The sequence below is a fragment of the Chrysochloris asiatica genome, unplaced genomic scaffold, assembly GCF_000296735.1.
Source record: "Chrysochloris asiatica unplaced genomic scaffold, ChrAsi1.0 scaffold00064, whole genome shotgun sequence".
In the NCBI taxonomy this organism is placed as follows: Eukaryota; Metazoa; Chordata; class Mammalia; order Afrosoricida; family Chrysochloridae; genus Chrysochloris; species Chrysochloris asiatica.
The window spans coordinates 14,439,193-14,463,735 of NW_006408582.1; the positions used below are offsets into that span (position 1 = coordinate 14,439,193).

The following is a 24,543-nucleotide window of genomic DNA, read 5'->3' on the forward strand; positions in this document are numbered from 1 at the left end:
CAAAATGAAATGCTTTTCAAATTCACACAGAGAACCTGTTGTGTGCCAGGCTCATGAAGGGGAGGTGTGTTGTTGTGTGGCTTGTTCTGGAATATATATAGTTATATATGTGTGTGTGTATATATATACATACACACACACACACATATTTTAAGTTATTCCATGATGTGGATAAGGCAAGTATTACGCCTCTTAAAAAAAAAAAAGCATATGGAATTTGGACATCTTGAGGCCCTGTAGTCATGTGGGCCTCACCCATCAAGTTCAAAAGACCAAGAACAATCCTTTCTTCCTGTCAGCAGATCAGTGTAAGGTGAAAGAGGCAGGAGAGTCCACCAACCACATCAGAGCCCCCCACCCATCATGGCTCTCAGACACTCAAGAGTGATCTCTTTTCCGAACACCTGAAGAATTGAACAAATGACCCTAGAAAGAAACCATTCACAATGTTAATGTTTCACCACAAAGCAGAAGCTGTTAAGTCCCCTCAAATATAACCTTAAATGTTTGATTCTCATTACCAATGGGAACAGACTAGAACAGGAACAGGTTGATTAATTGATCTTAGACACAGAATAAATCCCTCTTTAGAAAAAAAAAAAAAAAAACCAGGGGCAGGGGAGAGGACTGACTTTGATTTGGCAAAGCTGCAAATCTTTCTTTCACCTTCATTGGCTGGAGCAAAGCTGGTGGGTGAAGACGAACTTAACTGAGCCAATGTCAAGAACTGCAGGCGATGAGAGACAACAGGTCAAACACAGAACTGTATAAATTGTGGCACTAAAAAGATGAGAAGGCAGGTCCATGACACCAACTTGAAGCAAACCATTGGAGCATCGCTTTATCTGTCCTGTAGTAAGTGGTAGCATCCAGATACATCAGAATAGTTCTCCTTCCTCCTCTCTGCAACAAATTTTGAGTGTTTCTCATTTAAATAACTATGTACACACACATAAAAGCCAGGTCTCTCTTTTACATGAGGGTCCTTCACTTGAGGGTCCTACAATGGCTTTAGAGAGTCGGTTCCATATGCCTTTTTGGAGATTTACTGCTTGGGACCAAACCTGCAAGGAGAAGAAAAGACTGAGTAACATAACAAAGATGAAAACATCCTACTGATGAAGGGACTGAGTCTTAATTTAAATAACAAACATGCAACTCCCTTATAGGCCTTTGGTATCCCAGAAAACTGAGAGTTGGGATGAGCTCCACGATTATCAATTCTACCCTGGGCCTCCCTACTCTGTTAGCCAGGGGCCATGTGTCCACCACAACCATGGGAACACAGCTTCATACCTCCCTCTGATAAGGATAGTTTCTCAAGTTCAGCTTCAAGTTCAGCATCTGAGATCCTAGGGCTAGGCACACTGTTGGTATAAAACATCTCAGGGGGGTTATCGGGCAGATCCATAGGTTCTTTGGTGGTGTCCTGAAGGAGGATGTCCAGTTCTTTCTCCAGTTCCTCACTGTCAAAATCTGGAAAGAAAGGATAACATAAAGATAAATAAACGCTGACTCTTTTGTAGAGTCAGCTTTACAAAAATTCCCAGGCCTCCTGGCAGGTTAAAAAAACAATATGTTCATGAAGTTACTGGAAATAGGGGATACACCTTCAAGCAAATACTCTTTTTTCAAACACAGAGCTAAATTATGGAATTGATCTTGTTTCCCCTTACCCTTGAAAAAGGCTCTTCTGATGAGAAGTCTTGTGAATAAGGAACACTGGAGCACAGAAGGGTCATTACTATAGTCAATCCATTAAGGAGGAAATGCCAAATCCCGACAACTATACATTAATGTGAAGTCCTGGTGTGCCACTATAGGATAAGCACTGAACTGCTCATCACAATGTCAGTGCTTGAAACCCACCAGCTGTTCCTCAGAAATCCTAAACAGGGTTGCTATGAGTCAAACCAACTCAACTGGTAGCAACAATTCATTAATGTAAGCCTTAGACAAAGAGTAAGATAGAACCCTGTCTGAATCAGAAAAAGCAAATCTATGCTCAAACCTATCAACATACCAAGGAATTGAGGTTCTCTTAAAATAAATAAATGAAGGAAGGAAGAAAGAAAGGGAGGGAGGGAGGGAGGGAATAATCAGCTTGTTAACAACTCACCTAAACCATTGGTTACCCCACCGGCCAGAGTCTGAGAAACTTCATCCTGGGTGTCACATAGCTATAAGAGAAAAGAGCAAGGCCTTGACCTGTGAAAAGTCTTTGAGTACCTTAAAGTCTTTGAGGACAAATGCCCAGGGTTATGAAGCAATATTGCCACATATGAAAACCAAGGAAAGCTTCCCCAAGGTCATCTGGTAAAAAAAGCAAAGTCAGATCTGCCCTCACTCCCTTCCCTTCGGGTATGTGCCACCCTAGGCCTTTTCTGTACCTCCTGGATCTGATCCACAAGGCTCTCTGCTTTCTCTACTGTGACATCCTTCATGGAGAGTTTTAGTGCTCCGACCCCTGCCTGGTAGGCATTAAAAACCTAAAGAGAAAGAGCTGTCAGTGCAAATGGTAAAATCCAAAAAATCAGTTTTTCATCTCTGAAAGTCAGTTTTATTTTTTGCTGCCCATATCAGATTCACCCACACCCAGTGGGGCCCAAATTTAAGAACAGGAAAGGCAAAGGTAGACTCCAGCTATATCCCCAAAAGAACCCAGGCCCATTCCAAGTAACACTTAGCAAACAACAAAGACACAGTGGGGGAAGAGCAGTGTGTGCTGGGGGGACCAGCCAAGTAAAGGAGCAAAGGGAGAGGGGCTACCATCTGGTCTGTCTGGGAGGCATAGATCCGGTCTAGGATGCCTTGAACGGTGTCCAGCTTGGCATGCAGGGCCTCGATGCGCTTTTCTGTCCGCTGCTTGGCCTTGAGAGACCTCAGTGCCTAAGGAGGCATGGAAATACAGGTCAGGGTCAGACTGAGTTGGCCAAAGGTGAGAGGAAGACAACCAATCCCAGATGGTAAGACTATCTATCCCAGGCCTTATTCCTTCTCACTTGAAAAAATAGCTGTGGTAGCTGGACCACCTGCAGACTGTTCCCCTTGGAGGCCAAGCAGGCTGCTCTCTGAATTCCTGGGCACCTGGGTGCCTGTTCAGGACAGAACTAAGCAGCTGGTGGGAAAAAGACAGAACTTACCAGTTGTTTCTTTCCCGCTCGGCAAGCCCGGCGGGCTTCTTCTTTACACCTATGAAACAAAGAAACACAAGCAAAATAATCATGTCACACGATAGGGGTGTCAGGATCCTAAAGAGTCCTGAGCAAATTTAATTAAAGCAGTTTCAAATCTGAACACCAAATTCATTGATGTTCCACCCAATGGCAAGAAAACTGATGCTCAACAATCAATCTACTGCCAAATTCAGGCAGCAAGTCTATCCCATTGGGTTTCAAAAAATGTTGGGTTCTCTCACATGTAAGACAAAGTGAAGTGGAAAGATGGAGCAGCTAGGGACTGGACTTAGGGAGGGGAGAGGGTCTGTGTGCTGACGGCCAGGGGGCAGGCGAATGGGGTGTACCCTTTGGTTGTTTGATGATGCATGCATGGGATTGTAATCATTGTAACGAAACGAAATAAGATAGGATGAATGTAAAGCTAATGCTCTCCCATGTAAACTATCACATAATTCATAATAAAAACTTAAGAAAAAAAAAGACAAAGTGATTAAGTAAATTTCTTATTCAATATCTACATATCCCTACTTTTCAGAGACCTGCTCAGGGACACCTTGTCATACAAGAGCTGGCAAAGTGTTAGTAAATATTGTCTCTCCAGGGCCTGAGACAATAAATATTGGCTAAAGGATCTCGGTATGGAAGAACATAAAACATAATGTAATAATCTGTGAGGGTGAAAAAAAAAATTTAAAAGGTTCCTTTATTTTTTTTTTCCTTTGTGATACGTATTTCCCATGAGTTCTACACTGGACAATTAGTACTTTTGTAATTACTAAAAAAATAGTCTTTGATTTTTTTTCAAAGAGCCTATAGACACCAACACTTTGCCAGCTCTATGGTCAGCTGGAGCAGGAAGGGCTCAGCTCAGGGATAGAAGTTACCTCTCTGCTTCTTGGGACAAGGATTCCACCTTGCGAGAGAGGAGCTGTTCACTCTGCATCAGCTGGTATACCCCGACATCTACGTCGTTGACAGGGGAGACCTTGGCATGTGGTCCTCGGGCAAACTTCACAATCTGAGGGACAAGAGCAATCACTGCTGACCTTCCTCAAATGCTGAGATAATATAATACCAAGCAGAAATGCCGCATCTTAGTACATACGTAATACATCACTGGTGGGGCAATGAATGAAGAAATAAACTTCATACCTTTTCTCCATTCTGCTCGAGGACTGTGACTCTCTTCTCTTTCTGTAGCTGCAGCAACACCAAGTAGAAGGTCCTCTCATCTGGACAGGAGCTAGCACAGAGGGTGCTTAGCTCCGACAGGGCCACCACTGGGTGGGAGGAGAGAGGGGAGTTCTGATACAGACGGTACACCTCCTCAGCCTTTTCCTGCAGGGAAAAGCAAAATGTACTTACAGCCCCTGGGACCCAGTGAGCTTGACCTCCAGGTTTCAAAGATGCGATCACACAAGACAAGAGCAGGGGAACTCCAACCCAGTCTCCCTTTAAAGCAGTATTTTTTTTTTTTTTAAATAAAATAGTACAAAGGATTTGTATTTTTTAAACCTTGAAGGAAAGTTTGCTGAATACGTTTGAAATGAGGTATATGAAATATTGGGAGCCAACTCTTGTTTGTACTTTCATTTGAGACTTTATGTTTCTGCTTCTCCTCATGGTTCCTGATGGAAGTGTGAACAATGTGGGGTGCAGGAACAAGCCATGAACTAACAGTTGAGAACTGCCTTGCCTCTGTAACCCTGGACTGGTCACTCTCTCTCTGGCACTTAGTAATCCTCTCATAAACTGAAGAGGCTGGATGAGATAGCCCGGGCATGTCCTAACCTTAGCATCTCTGAAGCCAGGTCCCTGCCCTGAACAGATGGTCAATGCACACATGGTGGGAAGAATGAAGGACACAGAAGCCATATCATCAGGGTCAAATCCAGGGTCACCAGAGGCCTCGACAAACACCTCCCTCCCACTTCAACACATCCTGGTTCCAATAACTCCAGGTCAATCATCTTTCTTTTGACCTCAGGTTTGGATCACAGTTAAAACATATTCTCCAACTTATTTTCAGCTACAAAAGACCTCTTTTTAAAGTGTTCAAAAGCAAAATGATCAATTTGAGGACTACAGTGCATGGTATTTTCAATTACCTCATAGGCATGTAAAAATCTGGACAATGAAGAATGAAGACCAGAGATGAAAATCAATACATTTGAATTAAGGTATTGGCAAAGAATATTTAAAGTACGATGAGCTGCCAGAGAACACACAAATCTGTCTTAAAAGAATTACAACCAGAATACTCCTTAGAAGTCAGGATGGCGAGACTTTGTCTCTAACCAGTCTCTGGAAAAGGACACCATGAAAAAGAGGAAGAGTTTCAACTAAATGGACTGACATCGTGGCAGCAAATATGAGCTCAAGCATAACAACAATTGTGAGGCTGGCACAGGACTGGGCAGTTTTGTTCTATGGGTTGGAATTGACTGGATGGGACCTAACAACAAGAACAAGTATTGTAACATCAAAAAGTCAAGGGAATGTGAAATTTTAAATAGCAATGTTAAAGGCAGTGTTGTTACTGTTGTTAAGTAACCTCAAGTTGATTGGAACTGATTCCAACTCATAGCAACCCTGGACAGGGTTCCTGAGGAACAACTGGTAGGTATGAATTGCCAACCTTGCAGTTCACAGTCCAGTATTAGCCTAGAGCACCACATCAGAACTCCATTAAAGGCAGTACAGGAGTTTTATAAGATAGAGATTGAATTAAATACCCATCAACAGAAGAGTAGCTACACAAACTTTGGTACAAATAATGGAATACAACAAAACACTGACAAATAATGGTGAATCTGTGAAACACCTCACAGCAAGGTTGAACATGGAGGACATTATGCTCAGTGAAATTAGTCAATCACAAAAGGCCCAATATTGTATGAGACCACTATTGTAAAAAGTTTGAAAAAAACAAAAAAGTTTTTCTTGATAAAAGTAACTATCTATGATGGTTGGGGGAGAGGGAAAATTATTCATGAGTTACAGGGCAGACACATGTTAACATGGGTGACAGGGCAGGCAATATACAACATTTTGGAGGTTAGGAGAGGAAAGACGAAGCAGGAGACACAGGGAGGAATGCAACAGTTAAAGTGAATAGAAGTAAATGCTGTTAACTGTTGGTACATGGAGGGAATTGCAACCATGTAATGAAGCAAAGTATATAATTTGTTGACTGTAAAACTAATGATCTGCTCTGTAAACATTCATACAATTCACAACAAAAAGTTGAAAAAAAACCAAAAAAACCCAGAGGCTGAAGTTTTCATTAGAGCTCACTGCCCTATCAGAAAACTGAGATGTTTCAAACAACAGCTGCAAAGATGGAAGCACTCCAACGTCTATGATAAGAAATTTGGAAGATAGCTCTCTGACTAACAAACTGCAATAGATTCATATTTGTGCCCATTTCAAAGAAAAGTGATACAAAAGTATGTAGAAATTATCAAATGTCATTAATACACATGCATACAATTTTGCTGAAGGTAATTGCAAAACAGTTGCAGTGGCGGCAGCATGTATCAAGAACGAACTGTCAGAAATTCAAGCCAGATTCAGAAAAACACGAGAACAAGGGATATCACTGTTGATGTCAGATGAATCTTGGCTGAAAGCAGAGATTATCCCAAAGATGCTTACCTGTGTTTTATTGACTAAACAAAGTCATTCCACTGTGTGGATCATAACAAATTATGGTTACCATTACAAAGAACTGAAATTTCAGAACACTTCATGGTGCTCAGACAAAGCCTGTACCCAGACTGCAGAAGAGTGACATCTTTAATGTCTCTTCTACCCAGGCTGGGGCAAGTGTGTAAAGCTGGTTCCGCCTCATAGTAACTCTGAATAGGGTTTCCGAGGAGTGGCTGGGAGCCATTGTCTTTGTAAACTCCCAGCAAGCAACTTTTGGGTCCAGGTAAGAGAAGGCGGGGGAACTGTTGATGGATTATATGATTCAGTTGTGAGTGACTGCTAACAAGGTTAACTGGTAAACTTAAAAGTCTAACATGCGTATGACATGAGCCATCTCAGAAGCAGGAAGGGGAGGGACCTCACAGCTAACCAAATAGAACCAGCAGTGGAGTACATCCTTTGGACCCCGAGATCCCTGACCCAGGGACAAAAAGCTGACACCAGAGGAGTGACAGAAGAATAGCAGCAACAGAAGCAAGAGCCAGAGCATCCGACAGAGCATCTGACAGAGCGACAGAGCAGTGTCTTCATAACAAGTAAAGCTGAGTGACATCAGGCAGGAGGCTTACTTGTAGAATGGAGTGCCTCCAGGGCATTTAACTGGGAGAGCTGAGTTTGTTGACCCATAGAGCTAGAGCCAAGTGCATTTAGGCTGAGGATTAGGGTGGAGCAGCGTGCCCTGTTGGCATTTATCAGCAGTTCTAAAAGAACTTTGTAACACTGCTGGAGCAGGGCAGAGGCCAGCCCAAGGAACTGTGGGCCAGAGAGAGGCCTGCCTGTGAGCATGGCAGAGAAAAGGCTGTCCTGACTAGAAGAAAGAACTATGCCCTGAGCATTTCTGACCCTGAATTGTTAGCTGTTAACTTCCCTAATAAACCCCACGAGAATGGTGTCTGAGTTTGGTGTGGCTACTGCAATGAATTAGTAACACAGCTAAGTAGAGTGCTAAGGGAGGGATGGTTGATACCATTTTTACACAGATCAAGAGGCAGTTATTTGAACAGAACCAGAGGATATTGCATGGTTTAAAAATCAGGAAAGATGTATGTCAGCAGTTGTATTTTTCACCATACTGATTCAATCTATATACTGAGAAGCCGGACTACATCAAGAAGAACATGGCATCAGAAATGGAGGAAGGTTCATTAACAACCTGTAATATGCAGATGACATAACCTTGCATGCTGAAAGCAAAGAGGATTTGAAGCATTTACTGATGAAGATCAAAAATTACAACTTTCAGTATGGATTATACCTCAACTATAAGAAAACAAAAAATTCTCACAACTGGATCAATAAGCAACATTAAGATAAACTGAAAAAAGTGTGAAATCGTTAAGGATTTAATTGTACTTGGATCCATAATCAACACCCATGGGTTAACAGTTAAAAAATCAAATGACTTACTGCATTGGGTAAATCTGTTGCCCCCCCCAAAAAAGGTCTTTCAAGATGTTAAAAAGCAAAGATATCACTTTGAAGACTAAGGTGCCTGATTCAAGCCTCATTTGCATGTGAAGCTGGACATGCATCTGAATTACCAGTACTGGCAAACAATACTGAATATACCATGCAATGCCAGAAGACATCAGTCTTGGATGAAGTATGTTCAGCCACAATGTTCTTTAGAAGCTATGGTGAGATTTTGTTTCACATACTTTTCAAATGTTATCAGGAGGCACCAGACTCTAGAGAGGGATATCATGCTTGGTAAAGTGGACAGTCAGTGAAAAAGAGGAAGATGTTCACTGAGATGAATTGACACAGAAGCTATAACAATGGACTCAAACACAGCAATGACTGTGAGGATGGCACAGGACCAGGCAGTATTTCCTTCCCTTGCCCATAAGGTTACTATAGTCAGAACCGACTTGACAGCACTTAACAACAATAGAAAATAACACTCTAAAGCTACTGTAATAACAGTGTGGTTGTTGTTGTTGTCAAGTGCCGTCGAGTTGATTCCGACCCATAGCAACCGTGTATAGCCATATACAAATATGTTAATGCTATACAACGTTAATAAATGGTGTTGAGACAATTGGCTACCCATTTGTAAAAATAAAGTTAGAGCCTTTTCTCCCTATATATAAAAATTCTAGAATAATTAAAATTTAAACTAAAAAATGTATAATTTTAAAGAAAATATAAAAGAATATCTGGTTAATCTTGAAGAACAGGCCTTCCTAAAACAGACCAGAAATTCAATAACCATATAAGAAATGAGTAATTTGACTACAAAAGATTGCCAACTTCTATGTCAAATGACAATCTCTCTCTCACACACACAAAATCAAACAATTGGAAAACTGGAAAACAAAATTCACATCCCTAATACTAAATATTGGGCAAATTATTGATTGATGCAGAAAGCATCAAAAGAAGATGGAAGGAATACACAGAATCACTGTACCAAAAGCAAATGGTTGAATTTCAACAGTTTCAAGAGGTAGCATATGATCAAGAGCCAATGATGCTGAAGGAAGAAGTCCAAGGTGCATTGAAGGAATTGGCAAAGAACAAGGCACCAGGAATTGACGGAATCAAAATTGAAATGTTTCAAGAAAGTGAGGCGGCACAGGAGGCACTCACTCATCTATGCCAAGAAATTTGGAAGACGACTGGCAGGCCAACTGATTGGAAGAGATCCGTTTATTAGTGCCCATTCCAAAGAGAGGTGACCTAATGGAATGTGGAAATCATCATGTGATATTCCATGGAAGTAAAGTTTTACCAAAAGTAATACAGAAACAGCTGCAAACATACATTGACAGAGAACTTCTGGACTCAGAAGAGGATGTGGAAAAAGGGATATCATTGCTGATGTCTGCTGGATCTTGGCTGAAAGCAGAGAATATCAGAAAGATGTTTACCTGTGCTTTATTTGACTACACAAAGGCTTTTGATTGTGTGGATCGTGATAAGCTATGGACAACACTGCGAAGTATGAGTATTCCTGAACACTTAATTGTGCTCATGAGGAATCTGTGCATGGACCAAGAGGACAGTTGTTCAAATAGAACATGGGAACACTGAATGGTTTCAAATTAAGAAAGGTGTGCAACAGGGTTGTATTCTTTCACCATACTTATTCAACCTGTATGCTGAGCAAATAATCCAAGAAGCTGGGTTATATGAAGAAAAACATGGCATCAGGATTGGAGGAAGACTCATTAACAACCTGCAATATTCAGATGATGCAACCTTGCTTGCTGAAAGTGAAGAGGACTTAAAATATTTACTGATGAAGATCAAAGAGCACAGCCTTCAGTATGGATTGCATCTCAGTGTAAAGAAAACAAAAATCTTCACCACTGGACCACTAAATAACATTTTAATCACAGAGAAAAGATTGAAGTTGTCAAGGACTTCACTGCTGGTGGGAATGCAAAATGGTCCAACCACTCTGAAAAACAGGATAGCACTTCCTCAGAAGGCTGGAAATAGAAATACCATATGATCCAGCAATTCCTCTACTTGGTATATATTCACAAGAAATATGAACCATAACACAAGTAGACATATGCACACCAATGTTCATAGCAGCACTGTTCACAATAGCAAAAAGATGGGGACAGCCTAAGTGCCCATCAATGGAAGAATGGATAAACAAACTTTGATACATCCACACAATGGAATATTATGCTACCTTGAAGAACAACAAGGAAGTTGCAAACCACTGCACAATATGGATGAACCTTGAGGACATTATGCTGAGTGAAATTAGTCAGTCACAAAAGGACAAATATTGCAAGACCATTATTGTAAAAGCTTAAGCAAAGATACGCATACTAACATAAAAAAAAAAAAATTCTATATTAATTACTGGAGGGGTTGGAGTAGGGGGCTTGGGGTCTCTGTGATACAGGGATCAAGCATAGTTTGAAAAGGGGAAATAATTCTAAGATGCTTGACTGTCTTATGTATATTGGTTTCCCTTGCCTACTATTGTAAAACAGACACTTGAGTGGGATATACAGAAAACTTGTAAGCCCATCTCCAGCCTATAACTGATTGGAATACCTAAAAGGGGTTCTAGAACTTGCCTAGTGAAATAGGCCTCCTGTGGAGCCTTTGCAGTATATAGGACCTTAGGTGGAATCCAGAGCCTTCTGAGGTGGGACATTCCCATCAGAAAGGACAAGCAGACCAGCCTGGAATAGCTGGAGCGACAAAAGATACATCTTCAAAGAAAGATCATCAGGAAAAACCCAAAACAAAAATGGCAGTATGACTGGCTACTACAAGAATAAGCAAGTTGTTTGCCGGGAAGCCATCAAGGCAAGCAATCATGTTCCTTTAGGACAAACTCCCCTCTAAGACTGAAACTCAAAGGGAATACATGAACAGGCATGTAAGCTTGCATTAGCAAGACCACATTGGTCTACTGGTGAGTGGAAGAGCAGGAAAGGCAGAAATGAAGAAATGGGCTGAGTTCAACCATGTTCCACAGACTCCCACTGACCTGGAGATGAGAGAGAGAAGAAGGGCTGGTTGTTCCAAAGTGTGGTGAGACCTGGGGACACATGAGCCCATGGACAAGGACATAGCCACAGAGGGCTAGACTGAGAGTGAAGCATCCAGCTAGTATAAAGTGAGAGAAGAGAGCACAAGAACACCCTAAGTTGCAGATAGTACCCAATTGACCTAGCCCCAATGGAATGATAATCAGAACTCAATAAGACGAAGATTTAAAAAAAAAAAGAACAAAACAATTTTTGATCAAGGAAACAAGGGTAAATTACTACAATTTGATGAACTTGACCTATATTCATGGAGGTAGCAACTGTAAATACCAACAAAGGGGATAGGAGTCTTCACATCAAGTATCAACGCTATCCCCTCTGTACAGGGTACAGCAGACAGGGTAGACAGTGGCTACCTAAAAGGATGGGGCAATAAAGGCACGAAGTGACTGGCTTACAAGGTTTCAAGAGGGAGGTTAGTTTAAGAGTGTATTGGGGAAGAAAAAGTCCTCACTGAATAGGTTTCATCTTGTTTACATGGGTCTGGTTAAAAGATATGTGGATATTGCCTGAGCAGGGCAGAGGCTGAGAGGCCTCATGCCTGACAGGCCAAAGATAAGAGCGAGGCCTGCCTGCAGTATAGCAGAAGTATTCCTGGCTGGAGAATTGCTACATCCTAAGTTGTTTCTGCTCCTGAATTGTACCCTGTTCACTTCCCTAATAATTCCCATAATCGTGGGGGAATAAACCTAAAAACCTATCTCCTGATGACTCCATCCAACACTTGTTCAGTTCTCCTTTTCACTATCGATATATTTTTTTTAATTAAGTTTCTTTTTTAATGTTTTATTGTGAATTATGTGATAGTTTACATGGGAAAACATTAGTTTTACTTTCATCCTATCATATATCGTTTCATTTCCATGGTTACAATCCCCTCCATGCATCATCAACCAACCAAAGGATACCCTGCAAGCCTGCCCCCTGGTTGTCAGCAAACAGCCTCTCTCCTTCTCTGGGTCCTAAAGTCCCCAGCTGCTCCATCACGCCACATCATCGTCTCTGCCTCCATCTCTGGTGTCACTACTTCTCTGGGTAGGGTCCCACTCTCCACTCTTCTCCCTTGATGGTCCCAGGGACCTCCACTCCTAGACTGCAAAGTCAATCACTCCCCTCCTCGCTACAAAATGTCTACCTTTACATTTCCAACCCTCACAATCAATCCTGATAACAATTATTCACTATTGTATACAAGAGACTAACCGTATTTTCTTTCATCAGCCTCACTTAGACAGATTGGAGATTCTACTCAGTGGAGATTCTCTACCTTCCTCCGTGCCCTCTGGATCTAGGTTCCCTCTTGAAAGCTTGTAAGCCAGTCACTTCTTGCCTTGGTAGCCCCACCACTTTGGGTAGCCAATGTCTAAGTTGCCCATCCCTGACTTTAAATTAAGATTTTTAACAAACCTTTTATTCTTACTTTTCTACTTTATTTCCAAGATCCAAAAGGTAGCATTTACCAAAAGACAACTTTCAAAACAGTTAGAAAGGGTGGAGGAATGACAATAGGAAACACTGGGAGAAAGTGGGATGTTACATTGAAGGGATTACAATTAATGAGATGAAACAAAATGTGTATGAATTGCTGAATGTAAAACGAATGATCCGCTCTTTAAACCTTTATGCACAATTCACAATTAAAAGTTGTTGGTTTTTTTTAAGTTAAAAAAAAAAAAGATATGGGGATAAGATTCTTATGAATCATTAGTAATTGTTATCATGACTAATTGCAACTGTCATAATTGTAAACGTAGAAGTTTTGTAACAAAAACAGGGGAGTAGTTAATCTTACAGTCCAGAAACAAAGGACCCTAGGACCAGTAAGGGAGAAGAGCACAAGCAGAATGTGAGACCTTATCCAGAGAAGCAGTGATATCAGAGATGGAGGCAGAGATGGGGACATGGAGAGAGAGAGCAGCTGAGGACTCTAGATTCATAGGAAGAGAGGGACTAAGAGGGACTAAGGTAGCCAGAAGGCAGACTTGCAGAATGTGTCTTTTGGTGGTGTAAGTTATTATATATGCCTGAGTGTTTAAAAGAGCTAAAGTGAACAGAGAGAAATACTGTTACCTGATGATGGTACTTGGAGGGGATTAGAATCATTGTAATGAAACAAGCTGTGATTTGTTGAATGTAAAACTGATGATGTGCCCTGTAAACTTTCACTCAATCCACAATAAAAACCTTTTTAAAAAAACCTAATGCGTTTGAACAAGGGGAAATGCAATCAATAGAAACTTTCATTCCTTTGTATAATTGTTTTAAATAGCAAAATTTTTAAGTTTTCTTATTTTCCAGTATTTTTTCAAAGTAAAATGTTACTGGCCATTTTCAATTTATGGCTAAAGCAGACTTTCTTCTTGTGAAAATCTCTAGAGAGGACCCTTTAGTTTCACAAAGATAAGCAAGACCCCAGCCCAGGAGCAAACAGTGAAGTCATCATGTATTTGAAAACCGATTTTACCAAAGGCATTCTGTTTCATGATGTAAACTGGATATATATATTTAACAGCACTATGCATTCTATACTGGAATCCTGAGTGGTGGCACTGCAGGATAAGCACCAGACTGATAACCTCAAGGTCAGCAGTACAAAACACCAGCTGCTCGTTGGAAACCTATACAGGGTTGCTATGAGTTGGAACCAACTCGACTGCGGTTAACAACATGCATTCTGCAAAAGACAGGCCTGGAGATGTACTTCTGTTTAGATTATAGGCAAGAAAACTCTGTGGAGTCGTCCTATTCTGTAACACATGGGATGGCAATGAGTCAGAATTGATTCGACTACAACTAACACCAACCATAATATGTCCCAGCAGGGCTAGAAGTATTTTTCTACCTACATAGAGTTAGACTAAACTAGTCGACTTTCATTATTGGAAGATTCTCTGGGCAAATTATTGAATGATGCAGAAAGCATCAAGAGAAGATGGAAGGAATACAGAGTCACTGTACCAAAAGGAAATGGTTAATGTTCAACCATTTGAAGAGGTAGCATATGTTCAAGAGCCAATGATACTGAAGGAGGAAGTCCAAGATGCATTGGAGGAATTAATAAAGAATTGACAAAGAATTGATGGAATAAAAATTGAAATCTTTCAAGAAAGTGAGGCATCCCAGGAGGCACTCACTCATCTCTGCCAAGAAATTTGGAAGACAACTATCTGACCGACTGATTGGAAGAGATCCATATTTGTGCCCATTCCAAAGAGAGGTGACCCAACAAAATGCATAAACCATCAGACAATCTCTTTGATATCCCATATGAGTAAAATTTTGCTAAAGGTAATACAGAAATGGCTACAATTATACATTGACAGAGAACTTCCAGAGGTTCAAGCTGGATTCAGCAGAGGCCGTGGAACAAGAGATATCATTGCTGATGTCCAATGGATTTAGGATGCACAGCAGAGAATATCAGAAAGATGTTTACCTGTGCTTTATTGACTATACAAAGGCTTTTGATAGTGTGGCTCATGACAAGCTATGAACAACATCGCTAAGTATGAGTATTCCGGAACACTTAATTGTGCTTATGAGGAATCTGTACCTGGACCAAGAGGCAGCTGTTCGAACAGAACATGGGAACACCGAATGCTTTAAAATTAAGAAAGGTGTGCAACAAGGTTGTATTCTTACACCATACTTACTCAACCTGTACACTGAGCAAATAATCTGAGAAGTTGGGTTATATGAAGAAAAACGTGGCATCAGGATTGGAGGAAGACTCATTAACAACCTGCGATATGCAGATGATACACTCTTGCTTGCTGAAAGTGAAAAGGACTTAAAACATTTACAGATGAAGATCAAAGTCCACAGCCTTCGGTATGGATTACACCTCAATGTCAAGAAAACAAAAATCCTCACCACTGGACCAATAAACAACATTCTTATCAATGGAGAAAAGACTGAAGTTGTCAAGGACTTCATTCTTCTTGGATCAACTATCAACACTCAAGGAAGCAGCAGTCAAGAAATCAGATGACATATTGTATTAGGAAAATCTGCTGCACAAGATCTTTTTAAAGTGTTGAAAAGCAAAGATGTCAGCTTGAGGACTGAGGTGTGCCTGACCCAAGCCATGGTGTTTTCAGTAACCTCATACGCATGAGAAAGCTGGACAGTGAATAGGAAGACCATAGAAGAATTGATGCTTTTGAGTCATGGTGTTGGAGGAGAATATTGAGAATGCCATGGACTGCCAAAAGAACCAATAAATCTGTTTTGGAGGCGAAGACGGCCAAACTTTGTCTCTCATACTTTGGACATATTGCCAAGAGGGACCAGTCGCTGGAGAAGGATATCATGTTTGGTAAGGTGGAAGGTCAGAGAAAAAGAGGAAGACCCCCAGAGAGATGGACTGGCCAAGTGGCAGCATTGATGGAGTCAAGCGTGGCAACAGTAGTGAGGTTGGCCCAGGATCAGGCAGTGTTTTGTTCTGCTGTGCATAAGGTCACTAAGGGTCGGTACTGACTCAATGGCACCTAACAACAACAAGAACTCCCAAATATTATTGGAAGATTTATACAATTCCTTGAAACCCTCTACTTTCCTATCCCAGCATTTGCTTTCAAAAGATGGTGAGCCAAAGATGGTTACCCATCTTTCAGGGGTAAATGAATCTGATTTTCCCTTTGCTCTAGATTAGGGGTGGGGAACTTTTTTTTTTTGGCCAAAAATTTTAACATACTTTATGGGCCATTCAAAATTATAAAGAGTGAGGGAAAACAAGCTAGGAGGGACAGAAGGCATAAACCTGACCAGGGATCAAGGTCCTTGTGCGCACCTACAGACAGAGGAACTAGGGGGAAGTGAGTGGCTATGGAAGGCACGCTGTCAGCAAGAGGACAAAGGTTTAGTCAGAGTTGGAAATCGGCACCTAGTTTTCTGATTCAGGGGACGGCAACACCCAATGTCCTCAGAAATCCTGAGTAATTCTTGTGAGTTAACTACAAAAGGCAAAACATTTTCTAAACTTTAGCTTAATACTAATTTCTATAAATACTAGAAAATACTTAACTGTAGGTTCTTACAATTCCTAGACAAAGGATTACAGTTGAAAGGTAGAAGTCCAACTAACAAACACACAATGCTCAAAGTACAGTATAGAGGAGGTCTATATAGTGTAGTGGTTACGAATCAGGCTATGAACCACAAGGTCAGCAGTTCGAAACTACCAGGTGTTCTGCGGGAGAAAGATTTACAGCTTTCTGCTCCCGTAAAGATTTACAGCCTTGGAAACCCTGTACAGGGTCGCTATGAGTCGGAACCGACTCCACGGCACATAACCACCACCATGAATTTCAGGGAAACTGAGTTATGAGTTGTCACCATGGAAAAGAGATGCATTCTTTCAGAAGACAAATAAGGAGTGTAGAGGAGCCTATCATCACACTAGATGACACCCAGACCTCTTCCTCCTACGTACCCACCTTAAGCAGCTCCAAAGCCACAAGTACCTCCTCGGCAGGAACCTTATTATCCCCCAGCATATTAGAAAGAGTCCACTTGAGGGGCTTCAGCAGGAAGACTCCAACTCCCCAGGAGATCCAACTGCTGTCTACACTGGCCATGAAGTCTGACTCACGCTGTAGCTCCCCTCGACTGCAGGAAAAGAGAGAGAGGGTGTGTCAGTAGTGTTGAATGCAATATTTCATCCTACACCCCAAAGTAGCCCCTCATTCCAACCCAGAACGACTTGATATAACAGAATAGAACTGTCCCATGGGTTTTCTTGCCTGTAATCTTTACAGGAGCAGACTACCAGATCCTTTTTCCTGTGGAGCCACTATTGTTGTGGTTAAGTGCCACAGAGTCAGTTCTGACCCATAGCGACCCTGTATAGAGTTTCTGAGGAGCAGCTGGTGAGCTTGAACTGCTGACCTTGCTGTTCAAACAGCTTTGCAGTCTGGTGCATTAACCCACAGCAACACACAGGATTCCTATGGAGCCACTAGTGGATCTCAAATGCTGACTTTTGGTTAACAGCCAGGCACTTAACCACTGTGCCACCAGGGCTCCTTATCATCGCCATTTGTTGTTGTTAAGTGCTGTCAAGTCAGTTCCGACCCATAGACACCCTGTATAGGGTTTCTGAGCAGCAGCTGGTGAGCTTGAACCACTGACCTTGCAGTTCAAACCAACTTTGCAGTCCAGCGCATTAACCCACAGCACCACACCAAAAAACTATGGAACCCTTTGTGAATTTGCATGCCATCCTTGCGCAGGGCCCATGGTAATCTTCTCTGTATTGTTTCAATATTAGTATATGTGCTGCGGAAGCAAGTAGGCATCTACTATGCACCACTACTATGTGCAGCACTGTTTATACTGCAGATCACAACAAGTTTGCAAGATAAATGGTGTGACTGGCATTTTAGTTAATGAGAAAACTGAGAGACTGAGAACTGATTTGCCAAGGAAAGAAAGCCAAATCTAAACCAGTCTGTCTGGCTTTAGTAATATGAGAGAGGCAAAGGAAGGTACTGGACCTATGTTGATATGTCCTTTGGCAAATGGAGATAAACATAATAAAATGAAAATAACAATAATGAATTGGCTTCCAAGTATAAGACATTGGGAAGAATGCAAGGATGTACAGAGAAAGGGGTTTTCTGCTATTCCTATATTACGGTGATCATGAGAAGTAAATATGTCATGGTATTGTAAATAACAGCAGCCGAGTTTACTGAATACTTACCAAGGGACTATGCTAGGGCCTATCTAAGAAATACCTCATCTAAATTTTCACAATAAACCTTGGTACAATTATCACTGCCTTTTACAATTGTTTAGATTGAGGCTTAAAGAGGTCACATAATTTTTCCACAGTTACATCATTTAACAAGCGGCAGAGCCCGGCTTCAAGCCCAGGCTGTTTGGTCCCCGACGCTGTGCTGCTTCCATGGAGAAACAGCTCCCTCAATGACTCTTCAAGTGTCAAAGACAGTCAAGCACCAGGAAGCTTCAGTGAGTGTAAGCAGTTAGGAGAGGACAATGCGTGGGATCAGATGTATAGGAAGTAACTGTCCTACTACAACAAGGACGCCCAGACTCTCACTAACTTCTTCAGCCACTATCTCCCCTGCTCCCCACTTCAAGCATGAACTAAAACTTTCTCCACAGAATGTTTTCTTACAAAAGAGAGATTTCAGGAAAAGGCCTGTCACGCCATACCAACAAATGGGTTAAAAAAAACTAACCATCTCAGACCCATTACCATCAAGTTGATTTTAACTCATAACAATCTTATAGAACAGAGAACTGCCTCAGGTCTCAAGGCCGTAGCCTTTAAGAAAGAAGACTGCCACATCTTTCTTCCATGGTGTGGCTGTTGAATTTGAACCACCAACCTATGGGTTAGCAGTCAAGGGCTTAGTCACTGCGCCACTAGGGCTCCTTAATCAATGGGAAGGTTGTTGCTGCTGTGTGCCACAGAGTCAAGTCCGACTCATAGCGACCCTGTATAGGGTTTCCAACAGTGACTGGTGGGTTTGAACTGCCGACCTTGAGGTTAGCAGTCCAGTGCTTAGCCTAGGAGGGAAGAAAAGGAAGCACTCTTAATCCAAAAGAGCAGTAAGTTACAAACAATAACCAACATTAAAGTTTGACTTGCGCCTTCATTCACTAAGCCAGACCCCATGCTAGGCTGCCTGAGTATGATTATGATATAAAAAACAGAAGCCTATGGGTTGAATCTTACCATTACCTCTAATTACTTGTGTAGCCCAGTGGGTACTCACTGTCAGTCACTCAATCTCTCTGAAGGTCAGTTTCCTCCTCTGTCTGTTGAGGATAACACTATCACCTCATCCAGAAAACAGCTGAGAGGATCAGATGAAACAGTGTATGCAAAGATCTACACACCTAAGTGCTGTATCTCTGTTAGCTACTGATGCTACCTCCTCAGGAAAGCTCCCAAACACCTGTTGCACACGGATCACCTACAGCACATTGCCAGGGCACCAAGATACTCAGCAAAGCCCCCACCCGCCTCATGGTTCTCTGCTCCAAATAACTTGTGCCAAAGACAAGCCAGTATAGACGAGGCGCTGGCAAGATGCCTACAGGTTTCTTCCCCATAATTGTCTTCTTAGCTCTGAAAATCCTATTTTAAGAAATCCCACCTCAGTCCTCTGTTACAAGAATAATTCAAATTTGAAGACCCCTAAAAAAAACGACATGACAGGTCTCCAAGCCAGACATATCTTTGTGACTTGTGCCAGACTAGCTTCTGCCATCATCGGGATCCCACCTAACTAGACGATCCCAGCGCGAACACACTCACACCCATCTTCCCCCATGCCCCTTTTCTCTCTCCACAAGCACACCTAACCCGGTTCCTTCTTTTTTCCTCCTTCTTTATCTATTGAACATTGATCGCCTGCTCTGTGCCAAACCCTTGGCTGGGCAGGGTGTGTTGTCAGCGAACAAGATCCTTTCTCTGCCCTCAGGGAGCGCTCCCGGCCCCAGTCCCCTCGGCCCAAGCCCGATCCCGGCCCGCCCCTCACCGCAGCAGGTCCTGCAGCACCGTAGCCAGCCCCAGCGGGACGCTGCCCTTGCGCTGAAAGGCCTCCTGTAAGTCTCGCAGACGCAGACGCACCACCCCCTGGCGGCGGCTGTGGCTCAGCACCAACGGCGCCCAGAAGCCCATCTTGCTGTCCCAATCGGTGCTGTTCACCTCGCGACTCCTTTTGAAGGCAGAGAACAAGAAGGACATGCGCTCCTCATCCTCTTCCCATTCCGGGGGCAGTAAGCCCGCCGGGTCTCCCCCGGTCGGGGCTTCAGCCTCCCGCTCCGGGGACCACATTGGAACCCTAGCCCCGCCAAGGCTCCAAACACAGCCCCAACCCAGCTCAGGTTCCCTTCCGCCCTAGTTTCCGCCCGGCTTCCGTTCCTTGACCACCTCCTACTCTGGTTTCACGTCACCGCCGCCCGCAGCGTGACATAAGTCCTGCGCATCGTCACCGCGCATGCGTACCACTGTCCTCCTGTAGCCCGAAGGCGCGATGATGACATTATCTTCAGAGAGATACAGAACGCGTGCGCCGATCTCTCCCGCGGTCTTTGTGAGAAAGAACCGCTTCACGCATGCGCGATGGGTAGGTGCGCGTTTTCTCCGCTTTAGAAATCGTAGTGTACAGCGAAGCGCTATAGAGAGGCAAGAAATCGTGCCACTAGTTTTTAAGAGTTCTGGTAGTGTAATGGCTACGAGTCGGAATGCTGACCTCAAGCAGTTTGAAACTACCAGCCGTCCGCGGAAGACAGGTGAGGCTTTTGGCTCCCGTAAAGATTTACAGCCTGGGAAACCCTATGCAGGCTTGCTATGAGTTGAACTCCACGGCACCACCACGTTTCAGAGAGTGGAACTGCAGAAAACTACGCTAAGGGCCGTCAGGATCTCCGATGGAGGTTTTCCAGCAATTCTTCACCCATTTACACTTCCAAATATGATTCTTACGGTAATGTCATCAAACAACTATAAATTGTCTTACTCCATGCGCTGATTTTGAACTTCTTGCTCCCCACCTCCCATTTTTTCCCTTCAGTCAGTATTCTGTTGTAGGCAGTCCAGTCGATGGCAGCAGGAGCAGATTCCAGGGCTGAGCCTCTGGTGGGTCTGACCCCTGACCTTTCACTTAATATGTAGTGCTTGACCATTGCCCCACCAGGGGACCTTACCAGTACCTTTTCTGTTAAGTGCTATTGAGTCAGTTCCGACTCATGGTAGTCTTGGTTGTGTGCAGTGCAGTCGGTTCTGACTCACAGCCACCCTGTAAATGTTCCGCAGAGGCAAATTAATCCAAGGTTATCAGGTAAAATGGCAGGCTGCTGCTGATTACCAGTATTAGCAGGGAGTCCGGTTGTGGCTCTGAGGGTAATGCTCCAGACTGCAGAGCCGTTTGAACTGCAAGGTCGGCGGTTCAAGCTCACCAGCTGCGCCTCGGAAACCCTATACTGGGTCGCTATGGGTCGGAACCGACTCGATGGCACTTAACAACAACAACCGACCTGTGACTCAAGTCCAAAAAAGCAGAGCTCAGATGACTAGCCAGATGCAGGATTCAGACCCAGCAAAAAGCAAGCAAGCTTTATCCGAGTATATGCATCATTTGTAAGAAGGCCACCACTCTGAGGGAACTGCCTTTCAGTTGATTGGCTACTCATAGCAGATCTTATTATGGAGGTGATTATATTTCATTAGTTCTAACATGGAGAATGAAGGAGCTCTGGTAGCGTAGTGATTACGAATCGGGCTGCTAACCTCAGGGTCAGCAGCTGGAAACTACCAGCTGTTCCACGGGAGAAAAATGAGGCTTTCTGCTCCCGTAAAGATTTACAGCCTCGGAAACCCTGTACAGGGTCTTTATGAGTCGGAACCGACTCCACGGCACATAACAACAACAACAACCTGGAGAATAAGGAGTTCTGGTAGCGTAGTGGTTTCGAATCGGTCTGCGAACCTTAAGGTCAGTAGTTCGAAACTCCCAGCCACTCCCAGGAGAAAGATAAAGCTTTCTACTCCCGTAAAGATTTACAGTCTCGGAAACCCTGTACAGGGTCGCTATGGGTCGAACCAACTCAAGGGCACTCAACAACAACAACATCATGGAGAATGACCGCATTTTAACTGCCAAACAACAGAGTCCTGGGCAAGGCAAGTTGATGCATCACCTTTTAACAATCACACTCATGTATGTCAGAGTACAGCTGCATGCCAGAAAGTTTTTATGGTGTGACCTTTCAGATCATGAGGATTTTCTTCCAAGGTGCCGCTCAGTGGGCTGAAAATGCTAGAGTTTTGGTGAGTAGGTTGGAGCTTAACCATTGCACCAACCAGAGATACACAGTGGTTGTTGTTAAGTGCCATCGAGTCAGTTCTAACTCACAGTGACCCTGTATAGAGTTTCCGAGGAGCAGCTGGTGGGTTTGAACTGCCAACCTTGTGGTTCACAGACCAGTGCTAATCCTACAGCGTCACACCAGGAGTCTAGAGACACACAATAGGTGCAGAATAAATATTCCATAACTGGTATGGTGTTGTAGGTTAATGTGCTGGACTGCAGAGTTGGTGGTTCAAGCTCACTAGCTGCTCCTTGGAAATCCTATACAGTATACAGGGTTGCTGAGTCAGAACCGACTCAGTGGCACTTAACAACAACAAACTGAAAAATGGATAAATAAATGTATCTTACAATTAGTTGACATAGTTAAGTTCCAAAGACTAGGTAATTATGAAAAAACTGGCATTATGGAAATGAAGAATGACCACATCAGAGCACAAAATGGGGGATGATTGGATCATTAAATAACTGTGCAATTACATCATTGAAAAATGCCAAACAACTGAGAATCATCACCCAGCCAAGTTGTCACCTGAACCATCACACCCAGCTTCACTCTCACCTTGAACCCCAGCATTCATTACCACCTGATCTGTATCGTTAATGTGCAAATTGGTGTACACCTGTGCATTGGTCCTAGTAGATGTTTGTTTTCGCGCTATTGTTGTAAATGCAAAACGTCAGATAACAAGGTAGCTGACAAGTGAGGAGTAGTATATAAGATTCTCACAAAGAACCGTATAGCAATAAATATGCCTAGTATGTTGAAAATAAATTGATTTTTTTTTCCTAATTAAACCATTTAAAATTCAAATGGAGTTTTCTGTTTTAAGTAACAATCATCAGACTTGAATATGATGAGTCTGGTCTCTGTCACTCACTGGCTGTGTGATCTTGGTTTAACACCTAGCCTCTCTGAACCTATTTCCTCTTATGTAAAACTGGTATAGTGAGTTATACTCATTGTACTACTAACCACAAGGTCATTGGTTCAAATCTACCAGTCACTTTGTGAGAAAAAGATGAGGATTTATAGGGGACAACAACACTAACAAGATATGGTCACCATGGAATGGTCAATCATTCAAAATCAAAAGGGCAATGTTTTCCTAAGAACCAATTTGAGAATGGATAGGAAGGTGGGTGGAATGCAAATAGGAACCCCAGGGAGGAAGCCTGATAACTGTTGTTGTATGAGGGGATTGTAATCATTGAAATGAAACAAAGTGTATGTGATTTGTTGAATGTTAAGCTGATGGTCTTGTCTGTAAACTTTCACTCAATTCACAATAAAATGTTTTAAATAAATAAATATTTTTGGAGTGCCCCCACATATCTTCCCCTCTAGTCATGACTTTTCATAGAAATTCTTAGGTCACCATCATAAAAGTGTGCTTTACACTCTACCTCAAAGTAAGATAACCGAAGGGCAAAGCCATAGTGGAAGAACCATTGTTGTTGTTAAGTGCCATTAAGAAGATTCCTACTCATAGCAACTCTAGATAGGATTTCCAAGGAGCAGCTGGTGGGTTTGAGCTGCTGATCAGTGCTGATCCTACAGTGCCACACCAGAAGCCCTGGAGGAAGAGTTGTTGTTGTTGTTAAGTGCTGTTGAGTTGGTTCTGACCCATAGTGATCCTGTATAGGGTTTCCAAGGAGTGGCTGGTGAGCTCAAACCGACAATTTTGCAGTTCAAACAACTTTGCAGTCCAACACATTAACCTACAATGCCACTCCAGGACTCAGAGGAAACCTTAGGTTTCCCAAAATAACTCAATCAAGCTGAGGTCAGTTCTACTTTGAGGATCTACTTTTAAGGGGTGAAGTTTGATCACAACCTCTAGACAGTAATATCATAACAGTGTCTTGGAGACTAAGTAAAATATTTGATGCCTAAATGCCCATTTTTCTTTTTTGGAGTCTGTTTCTTTAAACAGACTGAATTCTTTAAAAGAACATAATACTTAGAACAAAATTATTTCACTAACTTGTAGACCATTGTTCAATTCAAAATGGCTTTGGGGCATCAATTTTTTTTTTTTTTTTTTTAAGACTCAAGGTTTAAAAGGACATCTAGGGACAATGGTCTGTATGGGTTACCTCAACTTCTATGAAAGTCAAAGACAAAACAGAAATATTAACATTATGCCACCTCACTTTCTTGAAAGATTTCAATTTTTATTCCATCAATTCCTGGTGCCTTGTTCTTTGCCAATTCCTTCAGTGCACTTTGGACTTCCTCCCTGAGTATCATTGGCTCTTGATCATATGGTATCT

The 24,543-nt window shown here is 42.5% G+C and overlaps 1 protein-coding gene across 1 annotated transcript; it reads right to left on the reverse strand.

Moving 5' to 3' along the window:
- Nucleotides 1–1,000: 1,000 nt before the first annotated feature.
- CHMP7 (charged multivesicular body protein 7) lies at nt 1,001–20,321 on the reverse strand. The gene is made up of 10 exons (XM_006864384.1): nt 19,933–20,321; nt 16,855–17,026; nt 4,332–4,517; nt 4,064–4,197; nt 3,144–3,192; nt 2,770–2,889; nt 2,391–2,489; nt 2,120–2,180; nt 1,297–1,476; nt 1,001–1,064 (listed from the first exon to the last, which is right to left on the reverse strand). The coding sequence occupies exons 1-10, from the start codon at nt 20,229–20,231 to the stop codon at nt 1,012–1,014; spliced, it is 1,353 nt and encodes a 450-aa protein (XP_006864446.1). The 5' UTR covers nt 20,232–20,321; the 3' UTR covers nt 1,001–1,011.
- Nucleotides 20,322–24,543: the final 4,222 nt, after the last annotated feature.